Here is a 19,005-nt window from a genome sequence, read left to right on the forward strand (position 1 = left end):
TGTGTGAGCATGACTGTATGTCGAAGTATATAGTAAAATACAATGTTATCAGTGGGATTTTTTGTTTGGTTCCCCCCTAAAATGTTTTAAGCAATTGACTGACAGGTTTCTTTTTTACGGTAGTAACAAAAAACCTCAGCCTATATTGTTGAATACAAAAGGCCAGCTTTTGGGTTATGGAGCAGTGGACTGTGTGAACGGTTGATGTCAACATATGTCCCTATTTCCTTCCCTCGAAACTCAGTTCAGGTAGAACTTCTACTGCTGAGTAAGCTGAAGCAGACAGGTTCAGTGTCAAGGACCGTAGAGCCCTCACTTCACTCTTATTTATGAGAAAATACTTCATCTTAGTTACAATCTAAATCTGTAGATTTCTTTCTTGTTATTACTACAGAAAAATAGGAACTGTTTTCCTTTCAAGAACCAAGTAGAGTTAGTAGGCTAAACACTATGAAAGGAAAACTGGAGTTCTCAAGATAAAAATTAAGATATATACTGTGGTACAGGTGGGTACTATGACTTAAATACATTGCCACTGAATTGATTAGCAACCAGTTTAGAGCATAAGTACACTTGTGCATGTACTTTCTTACTTTTGCCTTTGTTAAACTGAGTATATGTTGTTACAGAAATCAAAACTAATACCTTGTTACCTAATTGTGGTATGTTTGGTGGTTTGTTTGGTTGGCTTTTTTTTTTTTTTAAACTTCAATGGGATTTTTATTGTGGATTTATAAAACCCAGTTAAGTCAACAGTCATTGGTTGTCCCTACACTACAGGGGAGACACAGTGACACTTGAAGATCAGACTTAAGAATCTTAACACAGGCTGCACAGGTGACTTAAGGTATGGTTAAAGCCTAATCAAATCAGGTCCTGTGTGACAGTCCAGTCTGTTCCTGTGTTGCCACTTGCATTCAGATATACCACAGGCTTGCATCAACAGTATGGGTAAATGTGCAGGGCAAAATACCACCTGTACAGAGTAGGTGTGTATATATACATATATGTGTATATATATCTATATGTATATACACATGTGTATCTATATGTATACACACCCACATATATATGTGTGTTTATACTTACTTTTACAACTATTAACTTGAGTTATTTATAAGACCTTTGTTGCTATACTATTTTTACATGAAACACTAGCACAGAAATCAACTTGCCTATGGTAATGCAGGAAGTTTTTGGTGGAACAGAGTAGACACAGGCCACAGAGTGGAACAAGAGCATGGAGGCTCTCTCTTCACAAGGCACCACATGGACAAGACAAGGGGCAACGGGTACAAGCTGTATGAGGAGAGAGGTTTTATCTCTATATAAGAAAGAAATTTTTTTTACTGTGAGAACAATCATTCAATGGAACAACCTCCCCAGCAATGTGGTAGAGTCCCCATCGCTGGAGGTTTTTAGGATGCAATTTGACAGGGTGCTAGATCATCTCATCTCGGTTCCCTGTCCCATGAAAGGTTGGACCAGAAGTTCTTTCAAGGTTCCTTCCAACCTGGGCTGCTCTATGTTTCTATGATGAGTGTTTAATTTTAGTTGCAAACTAGTGCTCAATCTATAGGATTGACCTTCCTGTCTGCACAGATAAGCAACTTCAGACACCCTTTATAGCATGAAACAAAAAAAAACAGCAAAAAAAACCTAGCCTTATTTCATGTAACTAGTTCTGAATCTAGACTATTCTTTTCAGCTTTTGCTGTCGCAGTTTAGTGGGGCTTTCTCTTTCAAGAATGTTTTTAAAGTAATTCTCTCTTCCTTAAAATAAGAAAAGATAGTATACCCTCAACTTTTCATAGATCATAGAATCATAGAATACCAGGTTGGAAGGGACCTCAAGGATCGTCTGGTCCAACCTTTCTAGCACAATCTAGATGAGATGGCCCAGCACCATGTCCAGCTGAGTCTTAAACATGTTCAGTGTGGCGGGAGTCAACCACTTCCCTGGGGAGATTATTCCAATGATTGACTGTTCTCATTGTGAAAAATTTACCTCTCGTGTCCAATCGGAATCTCATTGGGAGTAACTTGTACCCGTTACCCCTTGTCCTCACCATGTGGCCCCTTGTAAAAAGCAAGTCTCCATCTTCTTTGTAGCTCCCCTTTAAGTACTGGTATGTGGTGATGAGATCACCTCTAAGCCTCCTTTTCTCAAGGCTGAACAAACCCAGCTCTCTCAGCCTTTCCTCATACGGCAGGCTTCCCAGACCCTTGATCATCTTGGTGGCCCTTCTCTGGACCCCCTCCAGCCTGTCCACATCTTTGTTGTATAACAGGGACCAGAACTGTACACAGTATTCCAGGTGCAGCCTGACAAGCACCGAGTAGAGTGGGATAATGACTTCTTTATCTCTGCTGGTGATACCCTTTTTGATGCAACCCAGCATCCTATTGGCCTCCTTGGCCGCAGCAGCGCACTGTTCACTCATGTTGAGCTTCCTGTCCACCAGCACCCCCAGGTCCCTTTCCATGGAGCTGCTCTCTAGCTAGGTGGGTCCCAGTCTGAGCTGCACTCCTGGATTATGTTTTCCCAGGTGCAAGACCTTACACTTGTCTTTGTTAAACCTCATAAGGTTCTTGTTAGCCCACTCTTCCAGCCTATCCAGATCTTCCTGCAGGGTGGCTCTCCCTTCCAAAGTGTCTATTTCCCCACTCAATTTGGTGTCATCAGCACACTTCATCAGCCTACACTTATTCCCATTATCCATTTCCTTTCTGATTCCCTAGCAACTGTTCTAACAGCAGCACTGCAGATGTTGCATTAACTTAAGTGATCAATGGATTTTAGTTCTATGTTGATTGTATTTTTTATAAAGTACTTTTAACATATTTCCATCATAAGAAAGCCAGCTTTGTTATTGTATCAACAATTTAGCATTGATAGGGAAGGGAGTGAAAGCTGCTTCTCCTGTTTGTTTGCTTCTATGTGTTTATTAAAAAAAAGTCTGTGTAGCCTTTTCTTCTCATAAACATGTGTCCTTGGTAATGTTTGTGAAGCCTTTGAACCACTGAAATAGCTTGCTTTTGAGGGGGTGGGATTTTTGGGGTGGTTTTTTGTCTGGTTTTTGTTTTGCTTTTTTTTTTTTTAAGTAGTGTTTTCTTCTGGAGTGGAAGACTAAGGTGATTGTACTGATTCAGAAGGAAGTGTTTGCTTCATGTGACTCAGCATTATTTCATTTCTCATTCATTTAGTAGGAAACAAAGTATCATGTAGTTAAGCAAGTGGTTTAATATCTTTCATTCTTTAAGTTACTTCAAGTTGCCAGTGTCTGAATAGTCATTGGTGTGGCTTGATAGTAAGAGCCTTTTTGTCTTTTATCTTACCAGCAATGTGTTTCTGTATAAATCAAACGTTATATATGATTCAAATTTATATAAATCACCATTAATGCAGAAAAAATAGATGGGGATAGGTTGGGTTTCAGCCTTTTCCTGAAAATGTTCCAGTATAGAAATGAGAGTCCTTCCAGTCCTTTCACCATAATTTGCTTTTTTTTCAAAAAAAAAAAAAATTGATAACTCTCTATAGCTTCCATGTATTTTTTTAATTTATATATGAAAAAGTAATCCATATCTCATCTTCATCAAGCTTATATTGCATCTCAGAACTTTAGCTGCAATTCTATATTGTTTTGTCAACAGATCACATCTGAGGCTGTAGTTCAGAAACACTGAAATGACAGTTTTGGCAATAGTAAGGCCTTTCCACAGTGTCTCTACCTGTGCAGTTATGCTGACACAGTAGATTTTTAAGGTGTACTATGGAACAGATCACTGAACTGATGACTTTTAGCCTGTTTCAATCCTGTGAACAGATTTACAGCTCAGCCTCATCATCGGCTGTATCAGTACAGTTGAGGACAATGTATGACAAGGAAGAAAAAGCAGAGATGAAAGGGAGAGAGTGCCTTAAGCCAGCATTGCTACCAAATACGTGATGATAAATATTGTCACCAAGAGACTGCTGCCGTGCAGAGAGCCTATGGGACAGAGGCAGCTTGATGGTTGCTAAGGTAGGGCTATGTATCATGGGTTCCTTCCTTGCACCAAGTGTATGATGAAGGAAAAGGTGACCTGCATCTTGGCTCAGTAAAAGGAATTGTGAATTAAACAGGAAGGTACTGTTTGAAGCTATTCCTGAATGTAACAGTCCTCATACAGAACATGAAAGGTGGTGTGCTATGTCTGACATGTTGTCCCAGTGAAGTTTACTGAGGGCAGCTGCTATCGTGTCCAGCAGTCACTCTGTGACTTTTCAAAGGAAGACAGCTGCTTGTGAGGAAGCCTGCCATATCTCGGCTCAGGAGAGGCTAGCACGTGCTTGTGGGTCAGTGTCCTGGGAGCTGGAGTAGCTGCATGTAGGCATGTCAAATCTTACTGACTGAGGATGAAACTTTTCTGACCCTATGCATTTTACCACAGCAGCTAAATCTGACGTGTTTGCAGCACACTGTTGCAGCCTGTCCTGCTCAGAGATTTCCGCTGATACATACAGCTGATTATTGGATTCTAGATGAGGCTGATCCACAGCCTAAGGTACTTTTGGAAGCTAAAACTGTGTGCTATTTAACAAGGCCATATACTCAAACGTATTACTAAAAACTTCATTTCCCAGTACCAGTGTAGTGCTGCAACTTGTTATATGACCTGACATCAATTAGAAGTGGCTTAATGACTGAAGGCTTTTTCTTGAGAATACACAAATATTCTTGTAATCATCGTGGCCTAAGTGAAACTCCTCTCTGCTGTACTGTCTAGGGACTTACATAGATTGTGGATAATCAGTGGAACTAGAAACAAATTCTAAAACGTACTTGCAGATTACAATCTTAATAACGCCTGAAAGCTTTTTTTTAAATGAAATTTGAGGTTATTTTAATTGAAAGAATGTTTAAAATCTAGTTTACTGTTCACTTGCTTTCTGTGTTGCATTCAACTTTTAGGGAAAAATCATATCGCTTAACTCCATTACCCTTTGTAGTCTGCTATAGTTTTGGTCGTTCTGTCTGAGTCAGTGTTTGGGTAGTATATACTGAAAGAAAATGTTAACACTGCCAAGGTAGTACTTTAAGAAGTGTCTGTATTATTGTATGCTTTTAATATTTTTAGCTTGAAAGTAAGTTACGAGTTTAGTTAACTAGTTTGCTACAGATTCCTAGGTGGCCTTGACCAGTCATCTCACTTGATACCTCAGTGAAACACATTTCTGAACAAAGTTGTGCTGGGGATACATACATTAAAGACAATGAGGTGTCACATTAATGCAAATTGTATTTGAATTTTGAAGATTTTTTAAAAATTAATTTTAATGAAGTTTTCTAAATTAGTGTTTGGGTTTTCATGGCTTGTACTGTGTATCATTTGAGAGAGAAATCTTTCATTAATATTACCTGGTACCACTGATGGTAGCGTTGAAAAGGGGAAGTGGAAAGGGAAGAGTGAGTTAAGTGTTCTTCACAGTACACTTCACAATAGGAGAAATAAATATAGCATATATTTACCTGCACTTTTTTTTTTCCTGGCACGAAAATAAAAAACGTTTTTTTGAACTCTAGCTAATTGAGGTTACAAGTTTTATTTCTCTTTTCTGCAGTCCTGAGGTGAACTGCCACAGGAGATGAGTCCTCTTTTAAAAATTTGAGTGGGAGGATAGAAGGGATGAGGGGAGTTGGGAACTATTCAGATCTCATCAGCTATATAACTTGACAACTTCGTAAATAGAGCACTAAGTAAACTGGTGCACATCAGTTTTGCACATGTGCTAATAAAAGATGAACAGTCGATTGTTTGTGTCTTTGCTGGACTGCTAAATTATAAAGTCCAAGATTTCAAAGGGTTTGAATCAATTGTCTAAATCATATCCTTCAGTTTTGGGAATGTGGTTAATTATGAGTACAGATCTGTTTGAAGTTCTGCCTGGTTTACAAGCTTAAATATTTATTTGCACCTGCCAGGCAGTTAACTACCTCAAATGTTATGTGAACATAAAAAGCACATACATAAAGTTGTAGTTGTTATGGATTATATCTGCAGAATTCCTGGCAAGGACTTCGAAGCCATCTTTGAAAAGACTGGAGACTGTAAATTCCTTGGGCAGAAGATTTCTTTATATTGCATCCACCATTTTTATAACTTTAAAGTAAACCGTTCCACTTTACAAAGGACCACTTAGATATGTCCATACATCCAACTATAGCAAAGCAGATCTGATAGAGCTAGAAACAACTTACTCAAGCTTTGGTAGTTTGGGCCAGTGAGTTGAAGGCATTTCATTCTAACTTTATTTCCTGGTGTTTGCTTGGTTTTGATCAGAAACTTCAAAGGTAGTCTGGAAAGGAAAACTTATAATTAAGTTAATTTAAGCCTTATATTTGAAAGTTTACTAGGACTTGGGAGTTATTGATTCCAAGTGATTTATCAAAAGATCCGAATATACATGGTTTGACTGAGTTATACAACATATCCTATAACACTACTAATTTGGGTGATCTAAATAGAAAGAGTAAGAATAAGTATTTAGAAAGAATGTGTTAAGGAATAATGAGATTCAATGAAAAAGTTTATTTAGACTTAGGAAAAGCAAGATCTCCTAACAGGAGTTAGTCTGGTTCCAGTTCCCGGTGGTAATCTGTATCTTTGTATACAGTCTTACAACTGCATAAATGAAATTGAGTGTAAAACTGAACACAGGCACATATTTTTAGGTGACATAGAATAGAACTGCTAGAATTGTCATTGTTTTGGCATTGATTCCTAGCAGAAACTGGAAGGTTTGAAATAAAATGGTAGAAAATTTTCTATGGCTGAAGTAAATTAAAAAAAAAAAAAAAAAAAATTTATCCCCCTTTTGCCTAACAGCTTTATTAGGGTCAGCATCTCACAGGAGGAGCGTGCTGTACAGTGTATGAAACTGTAGTATACTTTTTTTTTGTTACTAACTGCAATGATTTGTCTGTCTGCTCCTTAATCTGAATAATAGTCAATAGTAAGAAACTACATTTCAGCTAAAAAAACAAAAATTAAAATTTATTTTTTAAATTCCTGGGTCTAGAGGCAGAGGAAGAAGACTATTTTTATTGTCCATTTGTAGTTGCTTTCTTAGAATTGTTAATTTTCTGGGTACTTGAGTGCTTGTTCTTCTTCAGAGGACAGTAAAGATATTCTTAACATAAAAGAAAATTGAAAATTCTTAGAATGTCCAGTAAAATGCATCTGAAGTTTTTTGTAGTTACTTTATCATTCCAAATTAGAGGCACTATAAAATACATACTGGCCAACTCCATCACATAGCTTGTTCCATAGATGCTTTCTCAGTGCAAAACCTTGGAGAATCCTGAGTGCATTTGTAAGGTTCAAAGCTTTTTACTGCAGCAGATTTGCTTATGTGGGTGACTTTGGAAAAAGTTATTTATATGCATCAAACATGCATGTGTTGTGGAGGAAACTAGTGGAAGCCTTATCTTAAGTTGCCCCAGTTAAAGATTTCCTGCAGTTCTCTCACTGGTAAGATGTCCTGTTCTTCCACAGAGACCACATACTGGAGAAGGACGTCCCCACATTGTGTCTTTCCCACCTACTTCCTTCCCAATAAGTCCTTTCCAGCAATTTGTTGTATTCCTCTTGCTGTTTCGTGATGTGTCACTAATGCGTCGAATCTAACTCCAAAGTACTGCAAAAAAACTTAACACGATATTCAGATGAGAAAAGGGAATAACAACTCTTAGTAACTTGATAAGTCTAAGAAATAGTGACATAAAAATGAAATAAATTGATAGTTCTTGATAATCAGTTTGTAGAATTGATTTCCCAAACTGTTACATACTGTTGGGTGAAGTGTTTCTCTTTGCAGCCTGTCAGTTACATTAGGTGTCCTTTTGCAAATGAATGGAAGTTATTTCTTTAAATGGCTAAATTTGGGATAAATAACCAACCATAACAAAATTACTTATGTAGTAAAATATCATGCCTCCCTGTGATCCGCAGAGCTATTAAACTTCCCCAACATTTTAAGAACTGTTAGAACTGGAGCGGATTGAGTTTCTGAAATTCTTAGTGGCCAAGCAATGTTTCATGCCTAGCTGCTGGTCATTAACCAGCTCTGTTTTATTTGGTAACAGAAATTCTAAGCCTTTGAAGATCAGTGCACTCTCTTCGGCAATTAACTTTGTTCACCTTAGCTATGAACCTTAATATCAAAGTGCTTCTTTGCTGTTTTTGTAACTGAGTAAGTGCCTTTATACTTCACTTGTCCCAGTTTCTGCACTTTCACATGACTGACCTAATTAAAAAACAGACAGCTCAATAATTCTACCATAAGCTAGTAATAATGAAACTGTGGGAGTCCTTGAAGCCCTTTATCATTCAAATACACAGTGGTTTCATGAATAAAGTGGATGACTAAGTATTACTTCTAGAGGTAAGGGAGATTATTAGCAGTGGAAGACACATTTGAACTTGCTAAAAGGATGGCTTTTGTCTCTAGAAAGACCTACTCTCAGTAATAATTACACTAGGTCTTCATTTTATCCCAGCATTCTCTTCTTGTTCACGCTTTCAGTGACTGAATAGCGTGCTATTGCTTGTTAATCCCTACAGGAATGCGGCTTTGGATATGGGGAGGATGCACAGTGCATGACATGCAGGCCAAACAGATTCAAGGAAGACTGGGGCTTTCAGAAGTGCAAGCCTTGTCTGGATTGTGCATTAGTTAACCGATTTCAGAAGGCCAACTGTTCTGCCACCAGCAATGCACTCTGTGGAGACTGTTTACCAGGGTAAGTCCATTTCTGAAGATGTGACTTGAACAAATTCAAAACTAATTTGCATTAGCATTTGCTTGTTGTTTTCCGGATAAATGTTTATATCCTTCATGTATGTATGAAGGTCCTAGGTTCTAATCCTGGCCTTGCCAATAATTTACTGTATGATCTGAGCACATAATTTCAGAATTGCAGTCTTAATTATGTCATCTATAAAAATGGTTTGATAATTACCTACCTGATCAAGGAGAGTACTGTCTGTGCAGTGCCTGAGCAAAATAATTCAAAATATTGAATGTTACTGGTGACTTACTTCATTGTTATAAAGAATTAAACATTTGGAGATATACACAGTTACCTTCATGAAGACTGATCACATTATTTGCTTGCTCCCTCCCTGCCCCTTAGGACAATGCCTAATAATTCTCATACACATATATTTTTAGGTCAAAAGTAGTGGCTGTGGTTTATGCTCCTGAATTTCCTTCATTGCGTTGGTAAATTCATAGAGCATGATCCTCGCTGAGAATCATAAATGGATCTGAAAGAATTGTTTTGGAACAAATTATAACAATGTGGAGACTCACTGAAATGGCAATTATAAATCAAGACCTGTGCTTAGTTTGTTGTGCAGTCATCCCAGATCTCTATTTTGTAGTACTAAGTGTTAAGACCTCCAAAAGGCTATTCGTCCGCTATTATAAATACCTGCCATGAATTTATTAAAAGGCATTTCTCATGCTTTTTTGAATTATGGATTGGTAGCTTAATTGATAGCAGCAGGTTATGAGAACTGATCTGCAGTTGTAACATCCTTTGTGTTTTCAGGGTATATATTTCAGAGATGCTTAAAAGTTCATGCATTTGTTTCCTATATATTTCTCAGCCATTTTATTTATTTTTATATACTTTTTTTTTTTTCTTAATACCAGCTATCAAATACCTGAACACTGTTGAAGCTCCTACAGTTATTCCTCTCAAGCCAGAAGAGAGGTTTTTTCATTTAAAAACACATAGTAGAGCTTTGGTAACTAATGTTAGTTTAAGTCATGGTTTAAGAAGGTGCAACTCCAGGCATCGGATGTTACTCACAACCACTTTTGATACTACCTGCAGGCACATGGTGGATTGATTTATGCTCTTATTGCACATTAATATATATGTATTGTAGGGCTCATTCAACTGTCAGCAGGGAGAAAATTTTCTTCTTGTGGTGTAAACAATATAAGCTAAATTTTGGAAGATGAGAAAGGAACAAAAAAGAGGCGAGAATAAAACATGAATTAAGGGTAAATCTAAACTGGGGGACCTGGGAATGCTTCTTAGTATTCTGGTCTGGAATGTATTCTAGATACGTGTGCTGAGTATGTGTTAAAATGAGAGCTGTTTCCACAACCTGCTTTTACTGGCAGAAAGGTGGAAACATGAGGAGGGAGGGAGTCATGGGTAGGGGAGTCACAGATCATCTGGTCTGGACATTTTGGAGAACAGAACTGTAGAAAACGCCACCACTCATACCTGCCCATCAGTTTAGATGCTGCCTAAGTGAATGGAGGATATAGCTAGCCAAACCAAATGGTTCAGCTAATGTTTTACTTCTCAGCAATCATATTTATTTCTGTTTTGCACGGGATTCCAACATGCCATTCCCTATTGTTCAGCTTCAAAACACTACAGTGAGCATGTCAGCTAAAAACAAATATTAACACATTTCATTCAGAGTAAATGATCACAGTGGCCCCTTCAGTCTTACAGGCTATGAATCTGTTCCTGTTCGCATTGTTAAAGCATGAGTTTCTTGAGCAGTTGGAAAGCTGTTTGCTTTAGCTGATACAGCCTTCATACTTTAATGGCATTTGCAGAGTTAGTAATTTAACATCAGTAGAGTTAGTACCTTTTATTTAATGTGCCACTACCACTACAGAAAACACTTAATTCATCTTGAACAGACCACAGCTATTGATTCTACTTGATTAGGGAGCTGTTGTAGATAAGTTCTTTAGAGGATGTCATACTCTCATACAAATTTGAAATATAACACTCTAAAGTTCTGTTTTTTCATTTGGTACTACTCTTGTTCCCTAGTTTAGGAATGTAGGGTTCTGCCTGTCACTGTAGTCAGTAAGCTCTTCAAACATAAACTAAATAGTAAAGTTCTTGAAGGGTCTTTAGAATAAAGTGTCTCTTTGGGTACAACGGCCCTTTTTTTTTCTTTTTAATGTTTTTGCATTAATTTCTTGAGGAATGAGTAGCTCACTGCTTAGTTTGCTTTATACTTCCTTTTGCAATATCTGTTTTTTCATACCTTGAAATGCTTGCTATCTAGAATTTTTGTACTATACATTGAAGTGAGAATATGAAAACAAAGTGGAGAATTGGATAATGTAGATTGGGACTCATGTGGCCACTTTGTTAATTTGCATTCACAGTCCATGCACTTTGTGATTTTGGTTGGTAGTGAAGATCTTCCTGGAGGAGAACGAAGAGTCAGAGAGGGACTGTTGGTTTGTTAAAATATCGTTCTGAAAAGCCATTTTTACTGTTTTGCTGTTCTACAAAGCAATCAGAATAATCTTATTTTCTGAAGATTTTGTCACACAGCATGTTAAAGCTTTTTGGGGGAGGGGGGCTTTCTGTACAAGTACATGAATGAACCAATTTATAAGTGATTTTTTTCCTTCTCTGAGCTAGAGGATATCTTAGGGATTTTAACTAGAAAACATTGACGTCTGGTCCGTTATATACTGTTAGTGGTCATAATTACCTTGTAATATTTTGTTTCTTTTAGGATAGTTGTGTAGACTAATCAGTTCACTTTTATTTTTTAAATGTGTAAATAAGCTTTCATAATATAAGTTCATCATACTTGTCTTGTATGTTGTGACCTATGTGGAAAACAGGATATTGATTTCTGTCTGAAATCTCTAGAATTGTTTATTTCTTATGTGAATATAAGAATATAGTGACTATGCATTTGGACTAACAGATTTAGAATTTTTCCTCAATTTACTTTAGATCTACTGCTGTACTATTAATTAATATCTCAGGTACTTTTGTTTACTTTTATTTTCTTCTGTTTCCTGATAGTTTGCATTGGGACACAGATTGACAAAAGTTTGCAGTTATAGAGGATTTTGTTAAAACACTCGATTAATTTTGTGAGGAAAAATAACTGGTTTTGATTAACTGTTTTTTCATTCCTTTATCTTCTAGATTTTACAGGAAGACTAAGCTTGGAGGCTTTCAAGACATGGAGTGTGTTCCTTGTGGTGATCCTCCTCCTCCCTATGAGCCTCACTGTAAGTGCTCTTTTCCTCCTGTTGGAGTGGGATTAACTTTTTTGCTTTAGAATGTTTTCTGTTTTAACTTGAAAGCTTGGCAAAAAATGACAGTCACAGTTATGAAGAATTCTTTTAAAGGCTCCTTTTCTTGTTAGTAAATGATTTTGTTAATACACTTCAGCACTTCACTGCAAAGTACCCTCATATGACCAGGCACTTGAGGGTAAACATACCTGTCATACCACGTGATTAGGGAGTCTTGAGTCCACTTCCAATGTTGTCATATTAATTTTAATTTCTGTTCTGTGTTAATGCCAAAAGAAAGGCAGCCTTCCTAGACCCTCTGCGTACTATCAGGTAGGCCTCAGTGAGTATGAATACTTTCCTGACACCCAAAAGGGGTAATTTGTTGATACGTTTAAAAATAACTTTTGTACTGAGGTTACAGTGAGAGAGAACAATATAGATAAATATCTTTATACTACTATATATATTAAGAAGGAAATGAATAATTAGTTTCTCTATTTGTTTTTGGCCAATGAGAGGATTAGAATATCTTTAAAAGGAGACAACCTCTTTTATTCTGCAACAGAAGCCTTTTTACTACTTCTTCCAAGACTACTGATGGTCTACATCCCATCAAGCTTTTAATTTAATAAAAGGAGTGAATTATTCTTGTTGCATTTATTGCTTATAGAATTGTTTATAGAAAGAATGAATTGTCAAACTTCTGAAATGCTTCATGCTGCTTTAATAAGGATACACTGTTTCTTAAAAACATTCTTTTTTAATTGTGCTAAGTTAAAATATAACCAAGTATATGCTATCGTGCATTTTAAATAGTTTTATATTGTATTAAATTTAATGAAATAAGGAATCTTCAGCATTTCATGTATTGCTTAGATAGTAATTTTTCAAATGAGCCAAACTTCCTTGTTTTGCTTCCATTCTAGTTTTAGTGCCCTTTGGGGAATACACTTACAAAACCAGATTCTCAGACAGTATTTTAATAGTAAAAGTTTTTATAAATCTGGCTTCCTGTGCATTTCTCTTATGGTTTGAGATAATTTCATTATATACGTCTGAATCAGAATAATTTAATTTTTATTAAAGATTGCAACATTGAAAACTAGTAAATCGGATTTCTATAAAACGAATAAGTTAAATAAGTTACAATGTTTGCAGCAGTAACTCCTGCCCATGTATAATGTAAGCCTAGAAAGTAAATTCAAAAATTTTCAACTATTTTTGTAGTGTAGACAACATAATATCTTAAAAGTGTTTAGAGAAAGTATGTTCTTCATAGCGAACACTGTGGGGTTTGATGCCAAGAATGAAATGCTGTTCTTGACTTACTGGAGCAAATAATTTCAAATTCAATGAGCTGCAGAAGGTATTTCAGACAGAGTTTGAACCCAAACAGGCAATTTCATATGCACATTTATTTTAATCCCCTAATTGATCAGATTAAGTATTATACTCTTCATTTGTTTTTACTCTCTTTTTATCTACAAAACAAGAAAGTGAAATCCGAAGTGCAACAGTATTATTCTAATCTAGGATCTCTAACTCAGAAATTCATTTTATGCAATTTTTCCTCTTTTCTCGTTTATTCCCTTCTTCTAAGAAAGGATGGTATTCAAACATGAATTCTGTTCTCTGGCACAATCAAAGGCAGGGAAGAAGAAAAAATTACCTCCCTCATCTTTCTGCTTTGACTGTAGTTAGTGACTCATTTGCGTATTTCCATCGTTTCCAAAATCACACATTTTGATTTTTAGAAGATGGTGAAAGAATGGTTACCATGTCTTCTGGAATAACTCAGAATTGTTTAGTTTACAGTGATTTGGCTTTTGTCATTGAGCCTAAGCCTGGATCCTAAATTGAACTGTTAGGACAGTACTACTAATTCTAAGTGGGCGACAGACAACCTCATGGAGAAGAGCATTTTCTCTGGCACAAGCTGCAATGGTAAATCCAGATTAGAGACTTTTTTGTTCCCTAATCTCATGGCTGTGACAAAGCCTTTGACTGAGAAATAACAGAAGTGTTAAAAATTGCTTGTTTTTCATATTTCTGGTGGCAAATTGTGAGAATTGGCAAGTATTTCCAGCTTTTACAGAAGCAATACTAAAAAGTTTGAAATCACTAAAATGTTCTTTATTTACATACTAACCAACCATTAAAATCTTAAATAACAGAAATCCTACCATGAAGTATGATTACTGTATGTTACTGGTTTTCAGAAGGCTTTTGTTTGGAATTTGTATATTTGTTCTTCAGATCTCTAACATAAGCTGTCTCAGTTTAGAAGAGTGTACATGCCTGCCTTAGAGCAGCCTACGAAGTTATTCCTACAATAGTAGGTAAATGAACTGAAATCTGAGTTTTGCTTAACATCAAATAGGTGGAAATATCTCAGTTTTAAGACTAAGTCAAAAACATGATTTTACAGGGAAGTATGAATAACGGTGTGTGAAAGCGAGCTTTTTCCAGCTAATGCTGAAAATATTTGCTGTTTATTTCAATAATGGATATTTTTTGATAGTTAAGATGTTTAAGACTGCATTAATTGAAGTTAAATGGAGACAGACCATTAGGTGTACGGGGCAAGTTCTCAATGAAGTCTCTGCCTTTCTTATCCTTCTTTCTTTCCACTGTGAAACAGAAAGTCAAATATTAGTGCAGCTAACTCTCATATTACAGATGAAAAGGAAAAGTTTAAATGTCCTGTTTCAATGAATTAATTGTCCTGTGAGGTATGTGGCAATCTTTTGTTTGCTTAAGAACATAGCCATAAGGGCACAAAGGCTCACAGCCCCCTACCTGGACTAAAGGTTCATGTTAAAGCTGAGACATGGATGAAGTTCTTTCAGCACTAGTAGCAGTTGATTATTACCCGGTTAGCTATAAATCTAAATGCTTGCTTTTATCTTCTTTCTTTCTGTAGACATTTTAAAACAGATCTGGTTTAAATATTTACTCATGAAAAAATGAGTTTGTGAGTCGCTAGAGGCAAAGTTGAAAGGATTCTATAATGAACAAGTAAAGAGAGTATTAGAAGCCAGGAGAATTGCTATCACCTTTGTGTAAACTTTAAAGGGGACACAATGACTTATGTGTGTTTTTAGGATGTTAGAAAATTAAATACACAATGATATAGTTATATTTTAATTTGCTTAGTTCAGGTAAATAAACTGTAAATACCAATCCTATATATAGGGTCAGCATCTAAACATTAGATTAGAAATGAAAGCATGTTTTTAAAATTACTATTTATGTTCACTCTATAAACTGAAGACATTTTTCTCACCTAAAGACATTTTTTTTTTTTTCAAATGAATTACAGAAAAGGAGTCCTTTGAACTGGGAACTAGAGTGAAAACCCAATCAATCAAAGATGTAATTTCTGAAATGGAAGGTAGCATAGACTGTCCCAAACTGGTATCTGTCTCAAACTGTTCAGCAGAGAAACGGTGACGTAGATATGGTTCAATGATTCTTTTTTCTCAGCACCAGTTTAGGCTTGCAGAGTTCACTGTCTTGTCTGCTCAGGCTGGTGTTGTGCTGCCCCAATGGTTATGCTTAAACTGTTAATGAAACTCTTCAGTAAGCTAGATTGTGAATCTATCCATGATATAAAAAGAATTAAAATAACTCCCTTCTTAAGGTTACTTTTAAATCTAATGAGTTTGTTAACCCCAAAACACTTGTGGTGGCACAAGTGAAGGAGAGATGTGGGAAAGGCTGAGGTAAGGAGCAGAAGATTTTCCAAAGATACCATTGCTTTCTTTGAGCATTATGTTTTCAGCTAGTCTGTCTTAGAAAATAAACAAAAAACATTAGAAACCATACTCCTTATCTTCTTTTGGTCATAAGAAGATGGCAGATTAAAATTAAAGCAATAGAATTATTTTATCAGCTTGGCTATGTCAGCTGTTCCTACAAGTGCCGCACCTCGAGTACTGTGTTCAGTTCTGAGCCCCTCACTACAAGAAGGACATGGAGGTGCTGGAGCGTGTCCAGAGGAGGGCAACGAAGCTGGTGAAGGGTCTGGAGCACAAGTCTTAGGAGGAGTGGCTGATGGAGCTGGGGTTGTTTAGTGTGGAGAAGAGGAGGCTGAGGGGAGACCTTATTGCTCTCTGCAGCTGCCTGAAAGGAGGTTGTAGCCAGGTGGGGGTCGGTCTCTTCTCCCAAGTAAAAAGTGATAGGACAACAGGAAATGGCCTCAAGCTGCGCCAGGGGAGGTTTAGGTTGGATATTAGGAAAAACTTCTTCACCGAAAGGGTAGTCAGGCATTGGACCAGGCTGCCCAGGGAAGTGGTTGAGTCTCCATCCCTGGAGGTATTTAAAAGACGTGTGGACGTGGTGCTTAGGGACATGGTTTAGTGGTGGTAGTGATAGGTTAACGGTTGGACTCAATGATCTTAAGGGTCTTTTCCAACCTTAATGATTCTATGATTCTAAGTGGTTCCTGTTCTATTGTTCAATTCAAAATGCAGAACGGCATCAGAGTCATTAGAATCCTTTAGCCTCTGGACAGGCTTTCTACTAAGCCGAAGAACCTGTGACAGTGAACTTTTTTGAGCTGTATAAAAAAAAATAGTTCCTAGCACTTCCACATTACTGTTCCTTTCTGGACCAATCAGAGTCAGTGGTCTTCCCCTGTTATGTGCAAATTCAGTCTAGAATTTGACTGTACAAACAGTTAAATTGGAATAAATTCTGAGAGTCAAGGAAGAGAGGAAATGAACACCTAGGCGCCAAGAGCATTTTACAGCCAAACCACCACCAAAGGAACAGCCTTGTCCTTTTTTTTTTTTTTTTTTGTAATTATCTGCACTATTATATTTTTTAAAAAATAATTTTTTACACAGTAAAAAATTGCACGGTATGTCCAGCCAAACTCATTCTTCCCTCTCCAGGACTACTTCTGCTTGTCTTCATGACTTAAAGCAAGGAGCATGGGAAGCTGAGGGGGGCAGGACGGGGGTGGGATACCACTCCATGTGGAGCTTGGGAAACTAGCCTTTACATGTTTCAGGAAATAAACGCATTCTTTGCTTCAATGAAGCAGAAATGTTTTGTTGAATAAGTCACAGCAGTGGAAATATCTACAGTTTGATTGTAACATCATGTGCATTTGAAATAAACATGCATTCAGGTCTAAAATTGCTACTTTTTTTGCCGTGAGCCATGTTTTGAGATACTGATTTCAGTGACAGTGTTTTCAAATATAAAGAATATCTCGAACTAGAAAATAAACAGTGTTTACTAAGTTGAGGAATAAAAGTAAAGACTACAGCTTGTTGAGGCAAAATACATGCAGCAGATCATAGTGAAAACATTACATTTTCATGTGAGGCGTCCATATCTTACCTTCTTTAAATTTTGCTTCTTTAAGGAACTTCTACAACACTTTGACTGTCTTCACTGAGACTGGTCACAAAGCTCCCTTTACGGTTTTCTTCTGTAGATTTTTTTTTTTTTTATTAGTTTGCTTCTGTATGTTTACAGAATTGTTTTTCTGAGAATTAAATGCAAGTGTCCTAAACTGCAGCTGAGTCTCAGTCTTTAAAATCTACAGAAAATGTTATTTCACTAATGAAAGGTGCTATTTAAGGCATAAAATCTGGTGGTATTTCCTTTTTCCTGGTGTTAAAAGTAACTAATATAGGAAAAGTAAGATTTGGTATAAATCTACTTATTTACATTTACAAGTTTAGGATCTGTGATTTTGTAAACTTTAGTGTGAGTGTAGTGGGTGTTTGAGGTATGCAAGGACTATACTTCAGAACAAAGAAGATAAGCTAGAAATTACCGTCTGCAGGGGAATATTGTAGGGTGACAAAATACATGATAAAAAGTAAGGGAGGGAGGTGGAAGCTTGCTGGCTACATGTGTATTCTGTAAAATATCACTAGTGGTAAAAATTCCCACTGTCTCAGCTCTGCTAGAGTTTTTTACATTATTTCATTAAACATAAATATAGCATCTTAATTTGCGAGTAATTTTTGGATGACATTCAATTCCACATTAGTTTCTCTGTTTACATAGTGGAATTTTAATTTACTCGTATCACGCTCTTCTTTCTGTTTACAGAATTTTGTGATTTGAAAGCTGTCAGACTCCAGATAATGTTTTTCCAGCTATTAGGTTTTTCTGTAATTTTTATTTGGTTGCTTTATACAGTAAACTTTGTATTACTAATGCAAAGCAGCCTTTGAAGGTTAGGCTGCTTATGTGCATATGAGACAACTGGCAGTTGAAAGTATATAACAAGTGAAGCCATTCTTAATTATTTGGTTCTATTCCAACATATATGTCCATCCTATTTCAGTATTTTTTCTGATTTGGAGTTACCTCACAGCATCTCTCATAATCCTGTTTGCCATGTTGGACACTGTGACAGAAAGCAGCTGGAATATTGTATAAACCTTTCACAAAAGTCATAGGGAGTGACAGCTAATTTAAGTACAGCTAATAGCATCACTAGCTTATAAATATCAGTACTGTTTTATTACAGAGACATTAGCTTTCCATTATCTCATAACCGAAATGTACACTTTTGTAAAAATGTAATAAGTCAGTCTGATATTTTCCATATGTGACCTGATGGTAGAGTAACTTAACCTTCAGGAAGTCTGAAACAAATTTGACTAGGTGTTTCAGAGAGATGAGAATTGCTATTCATGTCTTATAAAGTTTTATTACAATTTGATTTCTTTCACTCATCGTAGAACAGAGAGAGTTAACCTAGAAAACGTAAATGTTTTCAATTCCTTGTCCTTGATAATTGTGATGCTTCTGACCTATTGGGGCAAGTTTAATGTATGACTTACATTAACAACAGAGTCAAACAGCTCCTTTTCTTCCTGTTCTGAATTTACTTTACATGCTGGGCTCCCCTCCTAAGACAAAAAGTTGCAAACAAAGAGCAGGCAGATTTT

General features: G+C 36.5%; 1 protein-coding gene across 1 annotated transcript in view; it reads left to right on the plus strand.

The window, feature by feature from the left end:
* TNFRSF19 (TNF receptor superfamily member 19) overlaps positions 1–19,005 on the plus strand; it is a gene marked incomplete at both ends in the record, with an annotated part of 49,375 nt that overhangs the window by 6,556 nt on the left and 23,814 nt on the right. Inside the window, 2 exons of the mRNA XM_082303976.1 lie at positions 8,611–8,789; positions 11,988–12,073. Of these exons, the coding sequence (XP_082160102.1) occupies positions 8,611–8,789; positions 11,988–12,073 (265 nt within the window). The remainder of the gene's footprint in view (positions 1–8,610; positions 8,790–11,987; positions 12,074–19,005) is intronic.

Source organism: Platalea leucorodia (assembly GCF_965183815.1).
Source record: "Platalea leucorodia genome assembly, chromosome: 2".
Taxonomy (NCBI): domain Eukaryota; kingdom Metazoa; phylum Chordata; class Aves; order Pelecaniformes; family Threskiornithidae; genus Platalea; species Platalea leucorodia.